Raw genomic sequence first — 24,789 nt, forward strand, 5'->3', positions numbered from 1 at the left:
GCAGTTCAATACAAAATAAACACACATCGTGGGAAATGTTGAACTTTGTTTTCTGGCCGTCAGGGAGGACAGCGTCGGGAGAACCAGCCATTCCCACTTTCAGTGAGACAGATAGATTGACATTCATGAAGATCTGCAATATCCGTCAGTTGTCTCAATGTGTCAAGATGGAGACCCAGACTGAGCACTGGAGACCCTGTCATTCCATGCAGGCCTTGGTGCGATTACTGATCCCTCATGTTCAAAAATTCCTCTACTATCATGAGGAGCTGGCCGAAATCTATTCAGAACTGATCGAGGACGACATTGCAGCAAGAATCAAGAGGCTTCAATTTGCACAAGTCAGTTAGCATCCTTGAAACTCCTCATGCTCCAAGTGGTTTAAATAAACAACAGGTTCCATTCATGTCATTTGTTCACAGGTGGGTAAACTCTACATCCACTACGAGCTGAAAGTGGATGGCATTGACGATACCCTCGTGGAGATGGAAGACGTCATCTGTCTGTTGAAGGATAAAAAAGAGCTCTACATCCAGAAAGATCACCTAACAGCCAATTTGGACATCTGCAGGTTTGTGTGGACTGGTCATTTAATAGGCGAGGATTAGTTCTTAGACTGTTCTTTACGGTTTTTAACAAAATCCTCAGAAGTCGCACAATTGTGATTGGCCAAAATCTAGCGTTGATGCTGGAATTCAGATAAAAGTGCTTTTAGTAGGCCTTAAGGTTCTATTATACTACAGCCTCCGCACTACCATGGCTTTCTGACGGCGTCATGATGTAGTTGTGCTCTTGAGCTCATGACTTGCAATTCTCTGCCAAAACTCCAAGGGGATGTGTTTCCAGAGAATGCAACCACAGTTATTAAATAGATACTTCCCTTCTTGTGTGGTAGTGAGCAATAAAGGCCGCAACATCCAGTTTGTTGTTGATGCTGAAACTACTTGTTCAGAAACAACAATTCACCTTGGATGTACATGTTGCACAAAAACCAGAAGGGAAAACATTTGTGAAGGTGAAGCTCTGTTACCCCTGAACAAGACGGGCAAATTTGCAACGCTATTGGGCCATTCGGCATTGACTAGAGAGCTATGTTATTGTAAATAACAAAAACGTGAAAAAATATGTTAGATTGATGTCCAAACTTTTTGAGAAAATCAAGCTTTATTTCAAACAACACTGCAAGCTGCAAACGACATACTAATTGTTTTCAGAGTGCACTGAGATATTAAGTATACAATATTTGTAGCCAACAGCATGTAAATGTTCAATCATTGTTGCTTTCTCAAATATTAGTGCAGTTCCAGCATAATGTAGGATCTCCGGTGCTCAGGCACTATGTTATGCAAAAGCTGTCAGTTGACCAATCACAGCTATGAAGTCTGCGTCGCTGCTGACGCGAGCCTAGAATTGTTTGGAGGTGCACGTCAAGGTCGGCAGGAGGTTTCGCAGGGTTGGAAGAGCAAGCCGACATTGCTTATGCTAGGGTTGTAGCCTAATGAGCCTTTACGGTTTTGTATTTCTGCATCTTCAATGCTAATCAGCTGTTGATTGTCTACACTTGTCTCTGACAATGTGTTTCGAAAAAGCGCTATTTAGCAGTTTATCCACTTTTTGCACATCCACTGTAATTTTGCACTTGTCAAATGTAGAAAATGCAATATTTCACAACAAAGTAACATTAAGGCGTTAGCAACAAACACATAACTCTGAGCTACAGTGCTAATATTGCAGCCGCATTTTAACAGCAACATCATGCTAGGTCAGCCTGATGATAAACAAAATGATAAAACGTGCAACTCTCATGTCTATAGATGACTAATCGATAGTTGGCAGAGCTCCAGGCTTTATTTTAGAAAGTGTAGTGAAGCCTGCTTTTTTACACAGCTGTTAACAGGTGGGTTTATACACTGGGTGGGCTCCTCCATTTAGTGGTGGGTTAGAGATGGCATCATGTCCTGAGCACCTATTCTCTCAAAAATGCAACACTCAAGTGAGGAAGATGATGGATGTTTCTCACATTCAATAAACAGGCTTTAGGGACACAAAATAGACAACTTTTAACTCAAGAATGATCGATTGAGAACACCAATCAATTGGCACTTGTTGATCGGAACATTATAGAGCAACAGATGAAATAAGGCTTTTGTATTTTACTGTGTGTGCATGTGTGTGTGTCTTTTTCAGAGAGCTGGTTAAACTGTTTTGCACAGAGATCGGCCACAGAAAAGAGCTGAGGAATTTCCTGAGCGGCCTGATCACTTCGCTAAGTGTAAGCAATGTGTGACCATGCATTGATCACTAATCCATATTCTATGAAAATACACTTTTGCTTGCTCATCCATGCTATTTCAGCCTATCATTTCTATGTTGCCTCAAACTCACACACAGCTGAATTTAACTATTGAGGGAGATTTCCCTGGAGGGACGGCTGTTCACATTGCTTGACAACTAATTCTCGTTCTGACGAGAACAATGCAGCAGGCGTAGTGTGAACACTTCCAAAATTAATCCTGAGCATTGATCAATGGTCTTTCATTGAATATCCTTAAATAACCTTGTGTAGTTAATTTGTGGAGAATCTGCAGGCATGTGTGGAACAATTGGGTCACTTTATAATCAATAAGAATGCATTGTGGCTTAGATCCAATTGGATATTTGGTTGAAATAATTAAGCTTTCTTTCTAGATGTGCCAGCATAAGAAACTTTGTTTTTTACACTCAGATCAAAGGTCCACATAATGGGATGTTTAGGTTATACTTATCTTTGACATACAGTACATTTGGAATGTATTCACATCGCTTTGCTTTTTTTTGTGGAAAGTGGGAGGAATTTTATTTTTTGCCACAAAATTTTACACACAATCCCCCGCAATGACAAAATGACAAATTTAATCTGACTGAACTGCTGTGCAACCTGATGATGATAGGTGTGCTAAACGTAGGACATCATATTCAAAAAAATACTTGAGGCTGTGTTTTTTGCCAAAGGTGCATTATATTTACGTACACGTACATTTTTTTGATTGTTTTTACTAATAATTCATTTGCAAATATTACAAAGAAATCAAGTACCCACTGGAGTGTGGTAAAGTATTCCAGTAGATAGAGTAGTATCCTAATTTGAAAACCAATGCGCTCTTGGGTGAAGATCAGGCCACTGTCTTTGATGAATACTACATTTGTTTGCCTTTAAAAAGCATTTGAAAGCTTGGAAAAAAATGTGCGTCTATAAAATCAACCATTTTGACAGAAGAAAATATGTAATGCATACAATTGCATATCATTTGAACTTTAATATTTTTGATCATGCAACAAATATTATATTCCGTATTACAATTTTGGGTAGAAAAATAACTTAAAATATATTTTTGTCACCTTGACTTATGATTTCATAGCAAGTTATTCATCAATTTGTATAAAAAAATAATTATTGATCAAATGCATAGGCAAATTGCGTAATAATAATATTAGGTGATTATACATTCATTATAATATACATTCACTATTACAAGCGGCCCTGTGAAGACAGACATATGAACAATGTGGCCCTCAATGAAAATGAGTTTGACAACCTGAGTAGAGCATACTTTTACTGAAGACAGCAAGACAAACAAGCATTAAATAAAGGTTGCTACAAATTGGTAGGCATAGTGGGTAAATCGGTTTATTGGTTGTAAGGTTGGTAAGGTAAGGTTTTCAATAGGTCAGTTAAGCTGTAGATACATTGAAGGATGATCAGTGGAAACAGGGTGCACTGCATGGAAAAGGGTGTGAATACTTGTATGTACTTGTGATCACGTCTTTGATTTTGAAAAGTTTTTTTTACACATTTACAAACATTTAAAACAAATGTTTCCACATTGTCAGCGTGTTTTGTGTAGAATTTGGGAGCAACAAAATGTATACAATTTTGGAATAAGGTTGTCGCATAAGAAAATGTTGAAAAGGTGTAGCAATGTACTTTTTTAGTGGATGCACCATACTGTAAGCACGTAGGTAAGTAGGTAGTCAAATCTACTATGTCCTGACAACGAGTTCTATCTCACATTCTGTAGGACCCAGGATCCCTGGCGAGGTTCTTACTGAAGGAAGACATCAGAGAGCTACCCAGCGGGCATGAACAGTGGGAAGTTCCAGAGCCTCCTAGGCCAGAGGTGACCCTGGAAAGAGGTAAGGTAACCTTGAAACAAACCACATGGCCCTTAAACGCTACAGAAGAAGCAGTCAGTGTACTATAGTAGACCAGCTCAGACCCACCCAATGTTCCCTCTAATTTTTCATGTGTGTGAGCAAACGCAAAAACTCCCTGAGCATTCAGTGGAGCCCATGTGAGCAACATCAGACGTGCACACTGTGGCTACACCAGCAGCACACCTGTCCCAAACCTGACTAAATAACAACTTCAATCTTCATCCATCCATCCATTTTCTACCGCTTGTCCCTTTCGGGGTCGCGGGGGGTACTGGAGCCTATCTCAGCTGCATTCGGGCAGAAGGCGGGCTACACCCTGGACAAGTCACCACCTCATCGCAGGGCCAACACAGATAGACAGACAACATTCTCTTATTATTATAATCAAATGACAGCAGTCATTTCCATGAGGTTATTTTCTAATATAAGTGTTTAGGCCCACTTAAATGACAATAACAAAAAATATTGTTTTTCATGAACTGTGTACTTGTATTGTTTGTCTGGGTGGAGGTTCTGCTTTGGAAATAGTTTGTACCCCTTTCAGACATTGCATTTAGTTCCCATTAAAACATTCACATGTTGCACAATGAGATGTAAGCAGGGGATCATGTGTACATTCCTGCAACTTCCTGTTTGTAAAAAATATATTTTTATTAGTATTTATTTAATATACTAACAGCATTTCATGATTAATATTTATAAATTAAAATTCCTAATAAATTACACTAGAATAAGTACATATTTGATTGGTAAATCATAGTGTAACGACCTGGAATTACACTTTATGTGTGGTGTTGGAGTTGTCCGACTTTTTGTGTGGCTGTAAACGCATCACTGGCTAAGTGCCATATGTGCATGTGTTGGCGCAAGTGAGAAAAAGCGAGCGGCTGCTGTTAATATAACAAAGTCTTTTGGTCTGGTTTGTACTGCAGAAAATGACTGGTTTTGCTAGATATAATTTTTTTTACTAATGTTTTGGTGATGTATTTATGGCCGACAATAAAAAGTTTTGCTCAGTAAAGTGATCGATGGAATTCATGTCCTCAAAGCGTCTCGACAGACGTTACAATATTTGAACAATGATGACGAAAACTGTTTTCTCTGTCGTGTCCGTGTGTCGAAAATTGTTATGCGCTTATTTTTTATTTGATTTTGTGCGTGGCATAGATTTGCCGTGCGCAGAGGACGCTTAAACAGTGCGCAATTGCAATTGTCACCCACCAATGGGTTTTTTAGGCTAATCTTACTTTACCTTACTGCACATTGAAGTGGCGTGTTTAATATAAAAAACTGTGATACATCTGATTTTGTGCATCCTTTTTTTTGCATGATTTTGTTTTACTTAACATTTATTGGCAAAAATAAGTCTAGATTAAAGTCTGTTTGCCAGCGCATCATTCCGCCAGACCACTACCTGAACAAAGAATCGCATGTGTTGGTGACTCAGTTTGGATAGTGGTTCTTCTAGAGTTGGGACAGTGTGTGTGTTTTTTTTGTTCAGAGAACACACACAGAAAATTGAACAACTATGTGTGTCTTCTTTCTTCCTCCTATCAAACACTGTGCACTCCCTTGCCGTCCATTCGCAGTTGACATGATGAGGCGTCCCAAGTGCACTGCATAACTCTGAGAGTTAGGCAAATACGTTCTGTGATTTTTTTTTTTGCGTTCTGCTGCAAAATAACCCCCATGGGGCCAAATAATGTTGCTAATAGTAGCATAACGCTGTGGATTTGCGGAGTGACGACAGTGTGACATGTTGTGCAGCTAAGCGCTGTGTAGACTTGCGTGTGATGTAAACAAAATTGTATGTGCACACAGTTATTGTCCCCGCGTCCATCACCAGTGCCACTGCCAGCACTTTGATAAAGAAGGTGAAAGATACTAAGTTCTAAAAAATAAATAATTGTGTAATGTATAACAGTGGCGTCTACTTGGCTCTTCCCTGCGCTCCTCTTTTGTCGTCTTTGCCAGCATGACTCTTTATAAAAGTAATGGTGATTTTTAAATTCATGAATTCATCCAGTTCATTCATCATTTATATGCCTTGTTTTCTGCATGTAAGTGTGTAATTGTCTAACAAAGTGTTTTGTGTTAACATTTTTATGGGCCTGGAATTGATTAATTGGATTTACATTCTTTCTTATGTGGAAAATGTTAGTTTTTGTACAATTCAATTGTCCCTTTGGAATGCATTAACAACGAAAACCGAGGTACCAAAGTATAATACTAAAGGTCTGCGTGTACTAAAACGCGTGTAAACCTGACGCACAGCTGATCGACGAACGTGTGCAAAGTGGATTGTGTCTGTTAACGGGGAACTGCAATTGTTGGGGAATTTTGCCTATCGTTCACAATCCTTATGAGAGACAAGAAGACAAAAGTTTTTTTATTTTTTTTTGCAGTTTAGCATGTAAAAAGCGGCTTGTTATTGGTGGCGAGCAATGCAGCTAAAGTAAAAGTTGAAAGACCCTAAACTCACCATTATTTTTACACTGGATGTTTTCTTTGTCACTTTAAAGACACTCGACTGTTTTTTTTTTTTAATATTAACTTGAAACAGTGGATGTTCCTGCACAATTATTTGCAATTCAAAATGAATGTTCGTAGCAATAAATATGTTTAGAACATTTTAGCATTATGTTTGCGTCCAATTGCAGTAAGTGTGTTTATTCTCAAGATTCCTGCTACTTAATTTTAAACACTAGGGCATTTTCAAGGTTGTTGTTTTTCTGTTCTTGTTGTTTTGGGGACATATACCACAACAATATTGTACCGGGACCTTAATACCGTGATGATATTGTACCATGAGATTTTGATAGCATTACATCCCATATTCAATATGCAGTCCCCACATCTGCGGTCCCCACATCTGCGGTCCCCTCCAAGGTTTCTCATTGTATCCCATTGTGTTGAGTTTCTTTCTTGCCCTGATGTGGGATCTGAGCCGAGTATGTCGTTGTGGCTTGTGCAGCCCTTTGAGACACTTGTGATGTAGGGCTATATAAATGTGGCCTAAACACGAAATGTGTACTGTTTCTGTGGGGTATTATATCCCCAGTAGAGTTAGCAGCTTTCGCTTCATTTAATGCTTAAAATTGAAGTATTGAATTTAACCACTCTGACCACATTTATATTCATATTTGGAAATCATGTCTTGTGAGTTAAGTCATCTTAATTCTGGCATGGTCACTTGTCCGTTATTTAATTGCTGACTTCGTCAGTGTTCCCAAGTAACATCAACACTAGCTACTAGCTACTGCACCACTTTACAATTGCACACCCAGTCTTAGTAAATCGCATGCAACTCGCCCACTAATAGTACACGCAATTTTATAGATTGCTTACGCTGTTTACCGCGAGGTGTTTAGATCTTAGTGACTCAGGCCCATGTGTATTACACAACCGGGTTCTATGTGTGAACAATTACACATTGAATTACTTTGCATAGAAATACATGTCAAAAATAAGTAGCGCCGACACAGAAACACACTGTACAATTATGATCATATTATATCTTTATTTGGATGTAAATTCTATTTTTCAGTAGCATCAAGGGGGCCTACTCTCACCAGCTACCCAAGAGAGTCATCTCAGCCTGAACAACAAGACGGCGAGACGACACTAGTTTCCTGGCCTCCACGAGCATCTGTTGCCAATACAGGAAGCTCTCGCTCAGGTGAATGCCTGAGAACGACTCTTTCATGGCGGTTTTCATCAACACAATCCACATATTTCCTGCTCTTGTTTTTGTTTTTGCCACAGTCCATACGGATGAAGCTGCGATAGAAACTGTCATGAAGATGTGGCCGCCTCCTGCCGCACCAAAAGACAGAGACCCTGAGAGAGACGTCTCAGCCAAAGGAAGTGTCCGTGTAGTTCCGCAGACTCCCGACAATAGTAACACTGAGAAGGAAAAACTATTTAATAACAGCAGTAGCAGACCTGCCGACCAAAAGGGACTTCAGAGAGCCAGCAGTCAGCCTAATCCTGCATCCAACACAACACAACCGCCAGGTAATATTCTTGTCTGCTGCTCGGTCCTCAAGATTTGCACTTCAAAGATTCTTTATAACCAATAATTGAGATGCCAATTTAGAACAGGTATTTTCAGGACATGGTTAGGAATAATACATTTGAAAAATGTTGTGTTCTTATTAGGGGTGTCAAACAAATCCATTAACAGATTAATTGTGATTCTTATTTGTAACGATTCTTAATCAATTCTAAAATCGATTTGTAATTTTTTTGTTTTAAATCTGTCCTATCTAGCCACTTAGGCAAATCATATTGTTGATGTAGATGCTCATATCTGCTGTACAGATTTACTTGAGAAAAGAGAAATGTTGGATACTTCTCTTGTTGCCTTATTTCTATTTGACTTCATTAAATGTTTGGCATGCATTTTATTAACCAGTTTTCTTTTTAAGTAATATACAATTGATAAGAGCTGCTTGTGTATTTTATGGAGGAATGTAGTTGATCATAGAACTGGCATTCAATGTTATTAAAAAAGTATATATTTTGAATCAAGAATCGATTCAAAATATATCATGTTGTGCCCAAAGATTCACAACCCTTATTCCTATTATATATTACATTACAATATATATATTTTGTTAGTTTCTTTCTAAACATTCCCCACACAGATTCAATTATGTGAGGAACATGTCGCTGTTCTTCTTACTAAAAAGTGCCCACTGAAGTCGACAACGACATTCATGGTGAAACGCTTGTGTCGATATAAGTTTGAGACCTAAACAGGTATTTTTTCTGAAAAGTGGTGTATGTGGTAGAGAGGATCGATAATTGCCTTTTTTAACTGATCGGCCAATGAGCAGCCGAGCCCAGCGGATCTTAACCGCAGTGGTGTCTCAGTGTTTACATGGCGAAAGATTGTACTCATATAAAAATTTCCTTCAAAAGCGATGCCCGCTCAGGGAGACACAATTACCATTTGCATACTCCTTGTTCTACATGCAGGAGTTGCATGAATTCCAGAAAGGTGCGTGTCTTGCCAGAACATGGCAAGTTGCAACAAACGCGCCTTTAGGTATTTTGCACAAAAAAATAATATTGAACAATTTGTTCCCTGTGTATTTGTATTAATCCTAAATTCTGTGCATCTAATTAAATTCTGCTTGGAGTTAAGAAATATAAAAATATATATGTAAATTGTCAGTCATCAGGTCATATAATCCACAAAGGTTGAATGGAGACAACTCTGAAACATTTTAAACAAGAAGAGTTCAGTTACCTCCATTCAACCTTTATGGATATCATATAAAAAAAAAAGTAGACCAGCCCTGCAAAGTGTCCCTTATTTATTTTTTCAGGGAGTTGGCAACCCTACGCACTAGCCACTTTACTTTGTTCAAAAAAATTGTGTGTAACAATCAATATCTCAAATTGAATACATCCTCTAAATAACACTACTAGCAAATTCTAAATTGAATAAGATAAGCTTGATCAAAATGTGTTAGTGTGTTCACTTTAGTTACTTGTTATAATTTTCAGATCTATAATCTATTGTCAAAGTATGAGAAAATAATTTCTTGTCAGGAAAGGGGCAGGATTACATAAAATCTGCTTCTTCCTACTCCTTTGGACATGTTAGACTGTAAAGTTGTAACTGTTAACATGTTCCAAAAAATCACAATGTTGTGTACTGTATTGTTATTTTCTTTTATTTACCATTGTTAGTTGTTTTTTTGCTTTGTTTTTTTATTTTTTATTTTTTTTAACATAAATATTTACAAAACAAGTATCGGCTCGGGACTCGAAGTCGGGACCGGATCTGAGGCTTAAAATGTTGATCGGGTCATCCCCAGTTTGTAGTATTAACTTCCAAGTTCCTCAGTATGGCTCGTGTGTTTTTGCAAAAGCAGATTTGTGGTTATGTCAAAATGGAACAGCACTTAAGAATCGAAACAAAAATGATTTCTTATTTTGCCGTAGACGTTCTTTCACCTCCCTTTCCAAAGCAAACAAAGTCTACCCATTTGCAAAAATGCAGGGAAACGATGACGACAAACTGCCGTAGTTTCAAAAGTCCTTTATTTTTATTTTGTGTGAAAGTCTTGAGTAAATGTGCAGGCGATGGCTATTCCCACTTATGTTGGCAACCGCTTATGTCGACTTTAGTCAGCCAATCTGAAGGACTTAAAGGCCTACTGAAATGAAATTTTTTTATTTAAACGGGGATAGCAGATCCATTCTATGTGTCATACTTGATCATTTCGCGATATTGCCATATTTTTGCTGAAAGGATTTAGTATAGAACAACAACGATAAAGTTCGCAACTTTTGGTCTCTGATAAAAAAAAGCCTTGCCCCTACCGGAAGTAGTGTGACGACACCGGAGGAACGACTGCTCACATTTTCCTATTGTTTACACCAGCAGCGAGAGAGATTCGGACCGAGAAAGCGACGATTACCCCATTAATTTGAGCGAGGATGAAAGATTTGTGGATGAGGAACGTGAAAGTGAAGGACTAGCGTGCAGTGCAGAACGTATCTTTTTTTCGCTCTGACCGTAACTTAGGTACAAGGGTTCATTGGATTCCACACTCTCTCCTTTTTCTATTGTGGATCACGGATTTGTATTTTAAACCACCTCGGATACTATATCCTCTTAAAAATGAGAGTCGAGAACGCGAAATGGACATTCACAGTGATTTTTATCTCCACAACAATACATCGGTGAAGCTCTTTAGCTACTAAGCTAACGTGATAGCATCGAGCTTTACTGCATATAGAAACAAAACAAATAAGTCCCTGACTGGAAGGATAGACAGAAGATCAACAATACTACCAAACTCTGGACATGTAAATACACGGTTAATGCTTTCCAGCTTGGCGAAGCTTAGCAATGCTGTTGCTAATGACGCCATTTAAGCTAACTTAGCTACGGAACCTCGACAGAGCAATGCTAAAAACATTAGCTCTGCACTTACGCCAGCTCTCATCTGCTCATCACGACCCGTGCTCACCTGCGTTCCAGCGATCGACGGTACGACAAAGGACTTCACCCGATCACCGATGCGGTTGGCAGCCCGGAGACAGAGGAAGTCAAGGTGAGGTCGTTCGGCTAGCGCGTCTGCTATCCTCAAAGTCCTCCTGGTTGTGTTGCTGTAGTCCGCCGCTAATACACCGATCGCACCTACAGCTTTCTTCTTTGCAGTCTCCATTGTTCATTAAACAAATTGCAAAAGATTCACCAACACAGATGTCCAGAATACTGTGGAATTTCGGGATGAAAACAGAGCTTTTTTGTATTGGATTCAATGGGTCCGAATACTTCCGTATCAATCGTTGACGCCACGCGCTTACGTCATCATATCTAGAAGTTTTCAACCGGAAGTGTGGCGGGAAATTTAAAATTGCACTTTATAAGTTAACCCAGCCGTATTGGCATGTGTTGCAATGTTAAGATTTCATCATTGATATTTAAACTATCAGACTGCGTGGTTGGTAGTAGTGGGTTTCAGTAGGCCTTTAAACAGGCTTTAGTGTATTTTTGTTTCTACACTAGTTGTCAACAAAAGCAGCTCGTAGACTCCACATGAGCGAGTATGTTGGCTTCCAATGAAGAAACCTTGAACAGAGAGACTCAGTGTGTGGGGGCCATCTGCCTCGACTAAGAGCGAAAGAGAGTATAGTGGACAGAAGGTAGACGGAGGAAGGGATAAATGTAACAATAGTGGCATCAATAGGAGCAGAATGACACAATAGTCATGGAGGTCTACTATCAACAAGAATAGTTGTAATGATATCAACTACAACTACCATGCATGGTATGAATGATCTGGTGCCTTTTTCACAAATTCTGCATTTTTACACCAAGCTGTCTGTGATTCAAACTTCCCATGTGGTCTTCCGTGTCACGTACAGAGCGCCGTCCCGAAACCTCCAAGTGTGGCGGCACAGAGAGCGGAAAGGAAAGCCTCGCTGAGCGGGGACCAGCTCAGAGTGTTCCAGCCGTGCAGCCTGTTGAGGCAGCCAGCGTGCAGCCGACCTCAGCAGATAGCGTGTACTCGTCATGTCCTCCTTCCTATAGATACCAACATGCACACACAGACAAGTCCATATCCACTGATTTACACATCTCCTCCAGGTCTGTGCCAGATGTGGTGGTGCTGCCCAGCGCGTTTAAGGGGTCGGAAGCGACCGCAGAGGCCCAGAGACCATCTCTGAACCTGGACTTCAACATGTGTAGTGAGCCCCTGCAGACCACAATTGAGGACTTGGAACTCCCCTGCAAGAGACCCACCACTGTCAGTACTTCTCTTTTTAAAAATGATTTATTAGTGAATTAGTGAAAGCAAATACTGCGCACAGAGGGCCTGATCTACTAAAGTTTAGCATGCATTGGATTGTGCCTCTTAGACAACGTTCCCTCTAAGGTGCGCGCCTGCGCAATTGCGCACTGCTCACGCGTCATTTGCGCACAGCAAATCTATGCCGCGCAAAAAATCAAATCCCACTCTAAACAAAATAAACAAATCGTTTGTTTTGTATGATTTTGCAATGCAACTGTGAGTAACAGGTGACGAAAGGCGGCCACAACAGATAAAACAATGTTTGTCGACACTTAAATTATTGTAACGTCTGTGGAGACACTTAAAGGAGGACAGGAATTCCATTGGTCCCTTTATTTAGCGAAATTGTTTGTCGGCCATAACCACACCAAAACGATGTGTAAAATACTTGTATCTAGCAAAACTGGTCGTTGTCTACCGTACAAACCAAGCCAAAAGCAACTCTTTGTCATCTGTTATATCAACAGCAGCCGCTTGCTCTCTCTCACCTGCACCAACACCTACACTATGGCAATTAGCCACTGGTGCGTTTATGGCCACACAAAAAGTTGGACAACTCCAACACTACACGTAAAGTGTAAATTTCAGGTCGTTTTACAATGACTCCTCAATCAGTGTGCTTATTCTACTGTCGTTTGTTAAGAATGTTATTTTTTGGATTTTAATCATGAAATGATGTTACAGGACTACATAATTGCTAATAAAAATATTTATTTTACGGACAGAAAGTTAATAAACACTTCATCTCATGCAACATGTCTAGTAACTTGATTATAATAATAAGACATTTAAATTGTTATGTCAGGTTTGAGACAAATGTGCTGCTGGTATGGCCACAGTATGCACGTCTGTATTCCACTGAATGCTCAGGGTGTTTGTGCGTTTGCTCACACACATGAAAAATTAGAGGGAACATTGCTCTTAGGTGTGCAAAATAGAGAGCAGAATCCATTTAGCGTGTCTGTCTTCATGGAGAGTGTATGCAGAATATATGATGATTATCAGAACGCCCACAATACTGGGAGGAGGAGATGCAAATGTAATCAATTGGCACTCACAATGTGATTTGTCAAGGCTGAAATTGATTTGCAGCCGCAGTTTTGCGTCTCTATTTAGCACGTCTGAAATGTTTGTGCAAACTTGCACAGTTGCGCCCAAATTCTGTGGGTCATTAAAAAGCATTAAAAGTCAATGAATGGATTTTTGCACTGCACTTTTGTTTGGAATTTTGCCTATCGTTCACAATCATTATGAAAGACATGACAATGGATTTTTTTTTTAATGCACTCTAAATATTACATTTGATCAAAAGTCTGCTTACAATGGAGTCTATTGGAGCTGTTCAATTCTGCCTATAGAACCATTAAAACATTCAAACACCTCCATTAAGGTTTTATATACATGATGTAATTATATATGTAATGTAGTAACAGGCACATTTATACTATTTAATATTTACATATTTTGATCATTTTAAGAATACGCGGCGCATTAATTTAAAAAACGCATCACAACGTTCGCTTTTTTTTCCTTCATCAGTGATTGAGAGCCAACAAACATAAAAAAACATAATGTCACACCTACGATTCAGATGATATTGTACATAGAAATGGGTTATTTGTGCGCATATTAAAATACTCTGGGGTTATAGTCACTTACTGTTCAATGTCTGGTGTCATTAGGATGCAGACTGCTAGGATTTTCATATATTCCCATTTAGATTATAATCTCATAATCCTTGCGAAGAAATGGGAGGTGGAGCCAGGCATCTTTTTGTGTCATTCTCGCCATTCCCGGGTCTAAATTGGCTGTTAAAGTACTTGTCGGAATACCTACACAGCCTTCTAGAATCCAGGTGAGATGCATGATTTATGGTCTAGAATAAAGTTTGACAACCAAGGAAACGGGGAAGCATTTTACCAGCCGATCACGTCAACATTGACACACAAGTTTGTGATCACGTCGCCGCTATTAATAGTTTGTCTGCGTTAGCGCTTATAATAAAAATATCACTAATACTTGCTTAATATTCAAGTCACGAAATGTAAACTGAGTATTGTTGCCGCTTTTTGAATGGTTATTTATCGGATTTCATGGGCGTAATAGAGAACCTCCCATCGGCTCCACTGTAAGCGGACTTTTTTTTAACGTTTATTTAATATTTAAAATGCTTATTTTTTTTGTAAATCCATCCGTCATCATGTCTTTCATAATGATTGTGAGCAATAGGCAACATTTAAAAAAAAAAAAAAAGCAGTTCCCCTTTGAATGGCATTAAAAAGCATTAAAATTGATGTCCAGAGGCATCTAAAAATGCGAACAATTGGATAGGCCAGGACTGATAGTAAATACCATCATTTTTTGATAATCAAGCACACTTAAAATCCTTTTATTTTCTCAAAAATCGACATTGCGCCCTTTAACCCCTTTAATATACAGATGAATTCTGGTTGAGTTTACTGACGTTGAAATATTCCACATGACAGCAATGACATTTCATGTTTGTATAGCTACTGGATGAATCAAAGTGCTGATTGGAGCCAGTAGACATAATAATAATTCAATTGATTTGTTTTCATAAAAGAGATTATTATATTTCTTATGAGAAAACTTCTCCCAACAGGAATGTTCTTGCAGCGCATGCACCCGGAAAACCTGGTACAGATTATAGTTGTAACAGTAAATGTACAATATGAGCGTCTCCATGGTTACAGATGGAATACATGCAGGAAACCTAATTTAAATAAGGCGGGCTGCAACAATTTTGCACTTGTTACACACAGTCTTAGTAGATTAACTGCAACACACCTACTTTGCACACGCTGTTTAGCGCTTGTTATTTGGATCTTAGCAGATCAGGCCCTGAGAGTATAGTTTTATTTACTCACTACATAAATGAACTGTTCTATATAGCATACACTAAAACACTCTAACCGTATTCACTCTAAAAAGTATGAAAAAAACAAGTCTTCTTCTCGTCAAATTACAGGCAACAGGTGGCGCCATATGGCTTCTCCCTAAGCGAGTCACAGCTTTTCTTCCTGTCACTCACACATGCAAAAAAGTGCCTCAAAAGTTATTGGCATGTTGGCAAACAACATAGCAGGAGAAATAAAATGGCGATCAGTGAGGCTGTCATCAACGAAATTAGATGTTTGTTTTTTCCCCAAACAACCACTTATTTTATTTTACATTTGTGGTTACATTTAAAAAAGGAATCATTCAACCAAGTAATATTGTTGGATGTCACGTTGACACTGAAGGTTTGCTGCTGCGTCTCGTCTAGGTTGTGTTATCTGAAGACCAGAGGGACCTAAAAGCCATCGGCGAGTGGGGGGAGATGTTGGTCAACACCTTCCTCTGCGACTGGAGGGACAGCGCGGACCCTCACCGACCCACTCAGGTGTTGTGGTGCAACCTGAGCGGCGAGAGCGGCCAGCCTTACGACTTTAAGCTGACCTTCGGGCCGACTAGAGCAGAGAGCGGCGACGGAGAGACGGCGGAGGTGGTATACGTGGAGGTGAAGTCCACCATGAAGAAAGAGAGGTCCTTCATAGTCCTGTCGGCCAACGAGCTGAGCTTTGCGCTGGCGAGGAAAGAGCGTTATCACATCTTCAGGGTGTACAACGCCGGCGACGCTCAGAATGTGCGCTTGTGTCGCATTCAGAACCTGGCACAGCATCTCCACACCAAGACCTTGCAACTGTATCTCCTTGTGTGATAAGATGGTGGAAACATTCCTTCTGGAACTTCTTATTTTCCTTTCATTGCACTGACATGACTTTTATTGCACAATCAGTCTACTGTATGTTCCTTCACTGCTTTTATTCTTGACAAAGTTCGTGTTTAACCTTTTAACCCTCGTGTGTGACCTGACTTTTAAAGCTGTATACATTTTTAAATAGAGATTTCCTTATCTAAAAAGTCTCCCGAGTTTTTGTGTGGAGGGGAATGTGAGGAAAGAGCGGAAGTGACAAGTAAAATGATTACTGCTGAGTCAAGCCGAGTGGAAGTGGAGCTGAGTGGACGTGTTCCTTACAGGCGTTCATGATTTTGTGGTAATTACACTGTCACGGAGAACAGACCGAGACACACACGGGACATCGCCATCAAGCTCGCAGGGGGTCTTTAAAATTTTACATAAAACCTAAAAATGTAACACCGTTTTTTTCCCCACAGTAAAATGCCCTCATTTACTGTAACATTTCAGCAAACTACTGAAAAAAACTAACAAAATTGCAGCAATTACCTGTTATTTCATAGTAAATTACTGTAAATGTTACTGTGAAAATAATGCAAATATAATGAAGTAACTTGTGAATTTATACATCTTTACAGTATGATTTTTTTTAAAAATATTTGTGTGAGGAGAAATGATAAAAAGTAAAACCTTATTTGTGAATAAATGTTTATTAGTATGTTCAATGGAGTAAATATGTACCTCCAGATGGCTAAATGACGAAATATGGAATAGGAGATCCCCACTAATGGCAAAAAAAAGGCAAATAATGGACACGTAGATTTTTTAGGTGTGTCTAAACCTTATATATATGTACAGTATATGTATATATATATATATATATATATATATATATATATATATATATATATATATACACACATACACAGTATATATAAATATATATATACACACAGTATATACAGTATATATATACACACATTATGTATACATACAGTATATATATATATATATATATATATATATATATATATATATATATATATATATATATATATATATATATATATATATATATATATAAAGGGTCATTTTTGAGTATAACATCTTGGTCTTCGGGATTATTGGTATTGGCTTCGATGATCTTATGAAACGAACTTCTTGCACATCATTGAAACATGTCAAAGCATCTTCCTGCTGGAAAATGTTGTGACTTGACCTGAGACAAGCGCCATCAGCTGGAATCATAGCTGCAGCACTCTTTAGTCCACTGTGTTTAAATGACCATACAAGTTCAAATCTGACGTCTTGGTGTGAATAAATCTTTGATAAGAGTCCAAATATGATCGCGCTTGTATTGCTTCTGTTGTTTTGAAGCAAGATGTGACAATAAATAAAGTTATAGAACGGTGCCAGAGATATTCTGTACGGAGACCCGGCGGAGCTTCGCTGTGATTGGCCAGCGCTCAGGTGAGGGGGCGGGGCTTCCTCCCGCTTTCCAACCAATCGGCTCCTTCTCTCCCCCCTTGCTCCTCTTCCCCCCCTCCCTCCAGGAGGACAGAGGATGCAGAGACAAAAGGACAGAAGGCGTCGAGGAGGCTTCTCGGATGCTCGTTTGCCGAACACAACATTCTCTTCTCGACATCGACTCGCCTGTCTTAATTGTGTTTATTCATTTATTTTTTAATATGCGTCATAACGTGTTTGTCAGCTGCCTGGGCGCACAGGGCGGCTCGTCCTCATCATGAAGATCAAACACACCGGTGAGCATCAAAGACACCATTTTTTTTTTTTTTTTAAACTCCTCCTCAATAACCTTGCATGATTTCATGGCATCGTTCGCCATATTTATCGTTGTCATTATCAGGGTGTGTTTCCATGCACGTCAACAGCATCTGCCAGACAACATTAGCGGCTAAATCTATGCAGCATTTGTGCACTAAATATGTTTTGTCTTTGATATGAAACACTCCATTGCCCCCAATGTGGGGCTAGTCAGGTGTCTGCAGCAGCGCGTGCGTGCGCGCGTGCGTGTGTTTATGTGTCATTCTGTTTCCTCTGAGTCAGTCTGAGGACACTGCAGGTGTGCACCACTGGAACTCAACGCTGTCTTTAAACTGTTCTTCAACGGTCCTCTTCCTTAAATTAACTCATTTTCTGTTTGCATTATTTTCATTAATAACATTTACTTTCAAAATTAATTCACTTATTTTATTTTATTTTTTCCAGTGGTGGCAGTTTATTTTATTTCTTAATTTCTACATGGCAGTGTTCTTTTTGTACCACCTTTGCTTCTTTTTTTTAACTGAAAAATATTTTAAGATATCAAATAATAAAACATCTACTAGTTTGCATTCAAATTTTTGTTTAAAAAAAATAAATCTAATTGCATCATGCATTTAATTGAATGACCTAATTGTTATAGATTCCAGTTTATGTTTCTGACGTTTTTAAAGCAATTTCCTTGTATGAAAAAAAAAGAAAAGAAAATACAGTATTGTCATATGGTCATTTTTATATTGACATTATTTTTAATATTAAAAAAATATACATGCAATTGAATCAAATCATGTCAGTGTCATTATATGGTCGAGTTTCTCATTTAAAAAAAATATATAATTAAATTATATTAATTTATAATGATATATAATTATAAATTAATAATTGTATTAAAAATATACAACTATTCTCATTTAATTACATTTATTTAGAATTAAAGTTTAATTAAGAATATTTTTTTAATACATGTAATTTAATAAAAATATGTAACAGTTTTATTTTAAATAAATGTCATCAAAACATATAAACTATTGTCATATAGTCAATGTGTGCAATTATATTTAATTGGAAAAAAGATATACTTAACTGACTAAATCCATGCAATTTTGTATTATATGGTCCAGTGTATGTTGGTTTTTATTCATGTTGCCTTTATGTTTTATTAAAAGAAAAATATTACACATTCATTGAATAAATACATGTAATTGTCATCATTTGGTGTAGTTTGTTTTTATTTATTTTTTAAAAGTAATTTAAATTAAAAAAAAAAATCATTTAATCAATTCATTTATTTTGCATTTAATTTTTCAAATATTACATGTTTTTTATAATTACAATTTAATAATACATTTATTAAAATGGAATTTTAAGCAATTTAATAAAAAATAAACTTGTCATATGGGCATATTATTCATTCTGAATTATTATTTTTTAATGAAAAAAATATATATATATATATATGTTTATATATATCAATCAATCAATCAATCAAGCTTTATTGCAGACTCCAACGTCCAAGTAGACATACAATCACATACAGTACATAAAACAAACAAAATACAGTATAAAAGGCATTATCACATAATATTAAAAACAGTGCTTGTGCATATTCAGTAAAAGGCATCTAATAAATAAATAAAAGCATAAAAGCAGCAATAAAAAAAAGTATATATATACATATATATATATATATATATATATATATATATATATATATATATATATATATATATATATATATATATATATATATATATATATATATATATATAAACTTTAAAAATGCTTCTACACATTCTATAAAAGGCACAGATACCAGTTTTTCCATATATAGGATTGATATATGACATACATATATCTTTTTAAATAAAAAAGTCAGACAGTCGTTGTGAAGCACTATCCATGTGCACCAAATGCAGCACACACACCCTCGGTTTCCACCAATCACACATCAAGTCATACCTACGGATGCATACAGAGTAGGGATGGGTACCTCTTCACATTTGAACCAATTCCGTGTTTTTTGTGTGTCTTAATAAACGTTATTTGTTTTTAAGAATACAATCTTGTTTTTTTATTGTAAAATTTAAACATGAGCTGATTTTGATAACTGCTGTCCAGTTGCTGTATCTCTTGTTTCATTATTACGTTTCTCAGTCAATTTCTTTGTTGGCTTTGAAAATTGCAACATTAATTACAGGCAACGTGGCTTAGTCCGCTCTCAGTGCTGCTGGAGTGACAGCCAAATGTTGGTGCTAGGGAAGAGACGATATGAGCATTTTATATCACAGTTATGGTGACCAAAATTTTTATTAATCTTTAGATGTATTAAATAACTCAGATAAATAGAAACATTGTTAGAAAAGCCTCTATTTTGCATGTTTTGTGATTCTTATGCCTCACTGATAGTGTTTTAGTCTTAGTATTTGATCTGTTTTAATGGCTAAACTTTTATTGTTTTAATATTGGTTTGTACTTTAGCACTTTAAGATGTATTTAAATGGAAACTGTGTATCAAATAAAAATATGTTATTATTATTTATCACTTCTGGCGGTCATTGTACTCTTTTCAGCGGTTCTTGAACGCAGTCTCAGTCTCGTATTTCTTTGATCGGTCATTCTGTGCCCTGACAGCACAGCTTGTAGGTTCAATGTGCACAATTGAAAAGCGTATTTGTCCAAACAGCAATGTGTTTATATACATTTAGATTAGGTTATGTTTTCATGTTAGCATTTAAGCTAGCAATCTAGCACCAGTCAGCCTGTGAGTTTATAAAAGTGCAGTTATTAATCACGTTTCAATTCAAAACTGTAATACTAACCATCAGGAGTGTTCTTGCTGTTATCATTATCATCATTTATCACTACAGGTAGCGTAACATGGCACCATTGTATTTTACGTGAATCTGTGCCTGGCAGGACCGGCGGGATTCGGTCAGTGCCAAAAAAAGTACTGGATTCGGTACCCATCCCTAATAAAGAATACTGGTATTTTTTGGTATCGGTTCCTCATTGTGTCGGCCCATGACGATCGTTAAGAACCTGGACAAATGATACGGCTATCTGTATTTTTTTCATCCAGCTGTCTCAGCTTAGAATAAGTGAAGTGAAGTGAATTACATTTATATAGCGCTTTTCTCTAGTGACTCAAAGCGCTTTTACATTGTGAAACCCAATATCTAAGTTACATTTAAACCAGTGTGGGTGGCACTGGGAGCAGGTGGGTAAAGTGTCTTGCCCAAAGACACAACGGCAGTGACTAGGATGGCGGAAGCGGGGATCGAGAATAATCACAAATAAGAAGCAACACCACACAAAAGTTGGTAACACATCAATATTTCCACAAAAGTCTCTCAAAGACACGCACACTAATGAGAGTTAGTGTCAGTTTGAAGTGAACACGCTTTACTCACGATTGCAGCTTCATCAGCCATCCTCCTCGTATCCAAGAATCCACAGGCCAATATTAATCCACTCAAAAAGTGGATTATAGTATAATAATCCATAAAGTTGCTTTGAAGCAAGATTGCATCTGCCGACAGGTCTTTCGTTGCCGTCTGACGTCACCCCATCTCGCCGTGTTAGCGTGGAATCAAAATAATTCCTAAACATTATTGTTATTAATTGATGATTACTGAGTAACTGAATAATGTCCTTCATCAGATGCTCATAATTACTCATTTTGAATGTAAGCTACGTTATCATGTTGTGTTCAATGTGGTCTCATAAAATATGTTATTAGTGGGACATTTGACTAGCCTAAATAAATAAAAGTTAAATGTTCAAAGATGTGTTCTTATTTGTTTTCATGGCAATATAGAATAAAAGACACTATAATAGTTGACAACAACAAAGTAAAACAGACAGTTTACACTGACTTTTGAATAATTTACAAATATTTTTGTCTGGGAAAGTGAAGCTGTCCATAGAGCAGGGATGCCCAAATTTGGACCATAGTATCGTTTCGTCTGGCCTGCCAAAGGGTGGCTACCGAATTTAGTACACATTCATACTGACTCTTTCAAGCTGCACAATCATTGATGGCATGTCCGCAAGTCTACGTTGTAAAAAAGACGGTAGATTTCACGGTAAAACCCTGGCAGCGCACTAGCCGAAATATACCATAAACTCATCAGTGGTACAATTTTTCTATCCACAGTAATGCGCTGTAAAACAACGAACGTAGATATAACAGCAAAAAAGAGTAGCAGCTCAGTCACCAGAATTTTGCAGTAAAAATAACAGTGTTTTTTACAATGCATTACTAATTATTCAAAATTGTATCGTAGATTTTTCTGTAAAAAACTTGCAGCTGAAAAACTAAAATTTCATTATGAAAATATAATGAAAAAAACTAAACAAAAAAAACTTGCCGTAGATTTTACGGCCAAATATTGGCAGTTCAGTCACAAGAATTTTAACATAAAAACAACAGTGTTAAAGTTTTTGATTTACTGTAATTTGATGTAAAGCCCAGTAAATGTTACGATACAATTCTGGTGACTGAGCTGGCAGTTTTCTACTGTAAAATCTATAGATTTTTTTTTTTTACAGGCTAACTAGTTACTGTCATTTGCACCTGACGATCTCTACTATTGTACCTTACATTTATATATGGCAGTATGAGACTAAATTCCTCACTCGTAGTGCTGTTGTATGGTTAAAATCGCTCTTTGGCCCACGGACCATTGACACATTTTTTGGGCACCCTGATCTGAAGCTTAGGTGTACTAAGAAACCCATTTAGATTTTGTCAAGAATACATTTGTTTTGCATCAGTTTTCCATGAAAGATAACATTTAACGTTTAAAACCGAACAAAAAACTTTATGCTCTGCTGCACCAGAATCAGCAGTGGCTGCTTCATCTGAGTTTGACCCCCCCAGCACACGCTCACTTCCAGCAGTCCAATGATGCTTTTGATGGTGAGTGAGTGATGTACACACTGCTATGCTGTTTTAGTCAATTTGCAGTGACTAAGACATTAATCAACACCTCTGCTATTTTAATTATATAGTAGCAAACTATATGCTACATTTTTATAATTCAATTTGAACTTCAATTGAGATTAGATGAGGCTTCTTGTTGTTTTGATATTTGTATGACATGTGCTCTTTGTGTTACTTGCACATTTAAATGAAATGCCTGTGAAGTATCTTGATCCAGGACACTTGTCATATGAACGTTCGATTGTTAAATACAATAAAATATCCACTATACCCATTTATTGAGTGGTAATTGAAAATGTATTTGCAATCAGAGGGGCAATAGCATGTTGCAAATCAGTGAAATGAGAATAAGACCGCTAATAACACATCATTTACATATTAATACTCTCATTTGTTGAGTGGTTAATCGTAAAAAAGAAAACAAATTGGGTGTATTACACCAGACACCATCAAGAACACTAAAAAAAACCTGAGAATCAAAGGTGGCAACAAATGGGGAGGGGCCTGCACGGATATTATTTCGGGAGGCCCAGAATTCCTAGCAACAACCCTAAGCCGCCGGTCCTTCACTCAAACATGTCCGTGTGCACCATGAACACAAAAAAACAATTCCTGTTGTTACAAAATGCACACCCAGCTAACATGCTAATTGATTGTATTGATTTATACAGTATATTTGATATGAGGTATCATGTAAACGGACTGTGCTCACAATAAAAAGACACCATTAATATTATTTCCAGCTGAGTGTAATTGTAATGAATAGAAACAGAGTGATGGATCTGTATTGTCTTTGCGAGAAGATGACATAACTGCATTGCATCTTGCTCTGTACAGAGTTGACTTGTTTAAGACATAAAACGCAGATGTTGATAAAAGACTTCCCTGCTGTGAGATGTTACATGATGTTGGTGGTGTACAACCTCTTGTGCTATTAAAAATGGCAATAAAAAAGCTTTTTTTCCCACATCTTTATTTACTGTAAATAAGGTACCTATAAAAGTACGATAAGAAATATCAATATTATAATATGTTGATATTGATAAAATCCTAACAATATACATCCCTAGTCATACTTAAGGTGCCTTTATTGACCTTCAGAGTAATTACATCTGTAATATTACTATCACTGCGAGATCTACCGAGGTTTAATAATACATATTTCTGCTTTTCTTGGCAGGGGCTGTGGGTTTGATTCCTAGCCAGGGATGCGTAATCAAAAACATTCAACCTAAAAACTAAGACAAAACCATTCATGCGATTGCCTTACTGTGGGGAATAGAATTGAAGTTGTACCTCAACTTAAAAGTGTTTTGAGATAAGCGCTGTCTCTCGGCTAAATGTTATGTTTTAAGTTGCAGTAAAAGTAGGAGTTACAAGCATCGCCGACATTCGTACGCATAGCAAATGTCACAGTAAACCCTGTTAGATCCCGTCTGGTCTTACTCGCCAGCATTAGCATATAGTTAAAGATGGACATAACTTTGTTTTTCCAACCATGGGAAGGAAGAAAGTGAGTGTGAAAGACAGTGCTGAGAGGAAGAAGTGGATAATATTAATTGAAATAAAGAAATAATAAATCATCTAAAATATAAGCGACCGTGTAGCCAACTTGGTGAAGCAATTCGAGCTCATCACTGCTACTCTGCAACATACTAAAGCAGAATGAGTCTTAACGCCGGCAAAGAATGTTAAAATAATATCTAAACAGCAGACATGTATCCATGAAAATATGGATAAGCTGCTGATAGTGTGTTTGACGGAGAAGCATGGAAGGGTATACCGTAGAAGTCTACTCTCCAAGGTAAAATGCTGTACAGTATTATTACATTACTTCATAAAACTAC

The 24,789-nt window shown here is 37.5% G+C and overlaps 2 protein-coding genes across 4 annotated transcripts in view; both read left to right on the forward strand.

The window, feature by feature from the left end:
• Window positions 1-17,002, forward strand: part of wu:fj29h11 (uncharacterized) — a 111,764-nt gene extending 94,762 nt beyond the window's left edge. For all 3 annotated transcript variants that reach the window (XM_062056330.1, XM_062056328.1, XM_062056329.1), the window contains 9 exons: window positions 64-341; window positions 423-571; window positions 2,188-2,272; window positions 4,059-4,173; window positions 7,742-7,873; window positions 7,960-8,211; window positions 12,088-12,226; window positions 12,311-12,470; window positions 15,802-17,002. In XM_062056330.1, the coding sequence (XP_061912314.1) occupies window positions 64-341; window positions 423-571; window positions 2,188-2,272; window positions 4,059-4,173; window positions 7,742-7,873; window positions 7,960-8,211; window positions 12,088-12,226; window positions 12,311-12,470; window positions 15,802-16,236 (1,745 nt within the window). In that variant the 3' untranslated portion in view covers window positions 16,237-17,002. The remainder of the gene's footprint in view (window positions 1-63; window positions 342-422; window positions 572-2,187; window positions 2,273-4,058; window positions 4,174-7,741; window positions 7,874-7,959; window positions 8,212-12,087; window positions 12,227-12,310; window positions 12,471-15,801) is intronic.
• A 771-nt stretch (window positions 17,003-17,773) lies between these two features.
• The window catches only part of bsk146 (brain specific kinase 146), a 31,606-nt gene continuing 24,590 nt past the window's right edge, over window positions 17,774-24,789 (forward strand). The window contains exon 1 of the mRNA XM_062056331.1: window positions 17,774-17,978. The gene's annotated coding sequence lies outside the window, so the exon portion shown is untranslated. The remainder of the gene's footprint in view (window positions 17,979-24,789) is intronic.

The sequence above is a fragment of the Entelurus aequoreus genome, linkage group LG08, assembly GCF_033978785.1.
Source record: "Entelurus aequoreus isolate RoL-2023_Sb linkage group LG08, RoL_Eaeq_v1.1, whole genome shotgun sequence".
Classification (NCBI taxonomy): Eukaryota; Metazoa; Chordata; class Actinopteri; order Syngnathiformes; family Syngnathidae; genus Entelurus; species Entelurus aequoreus.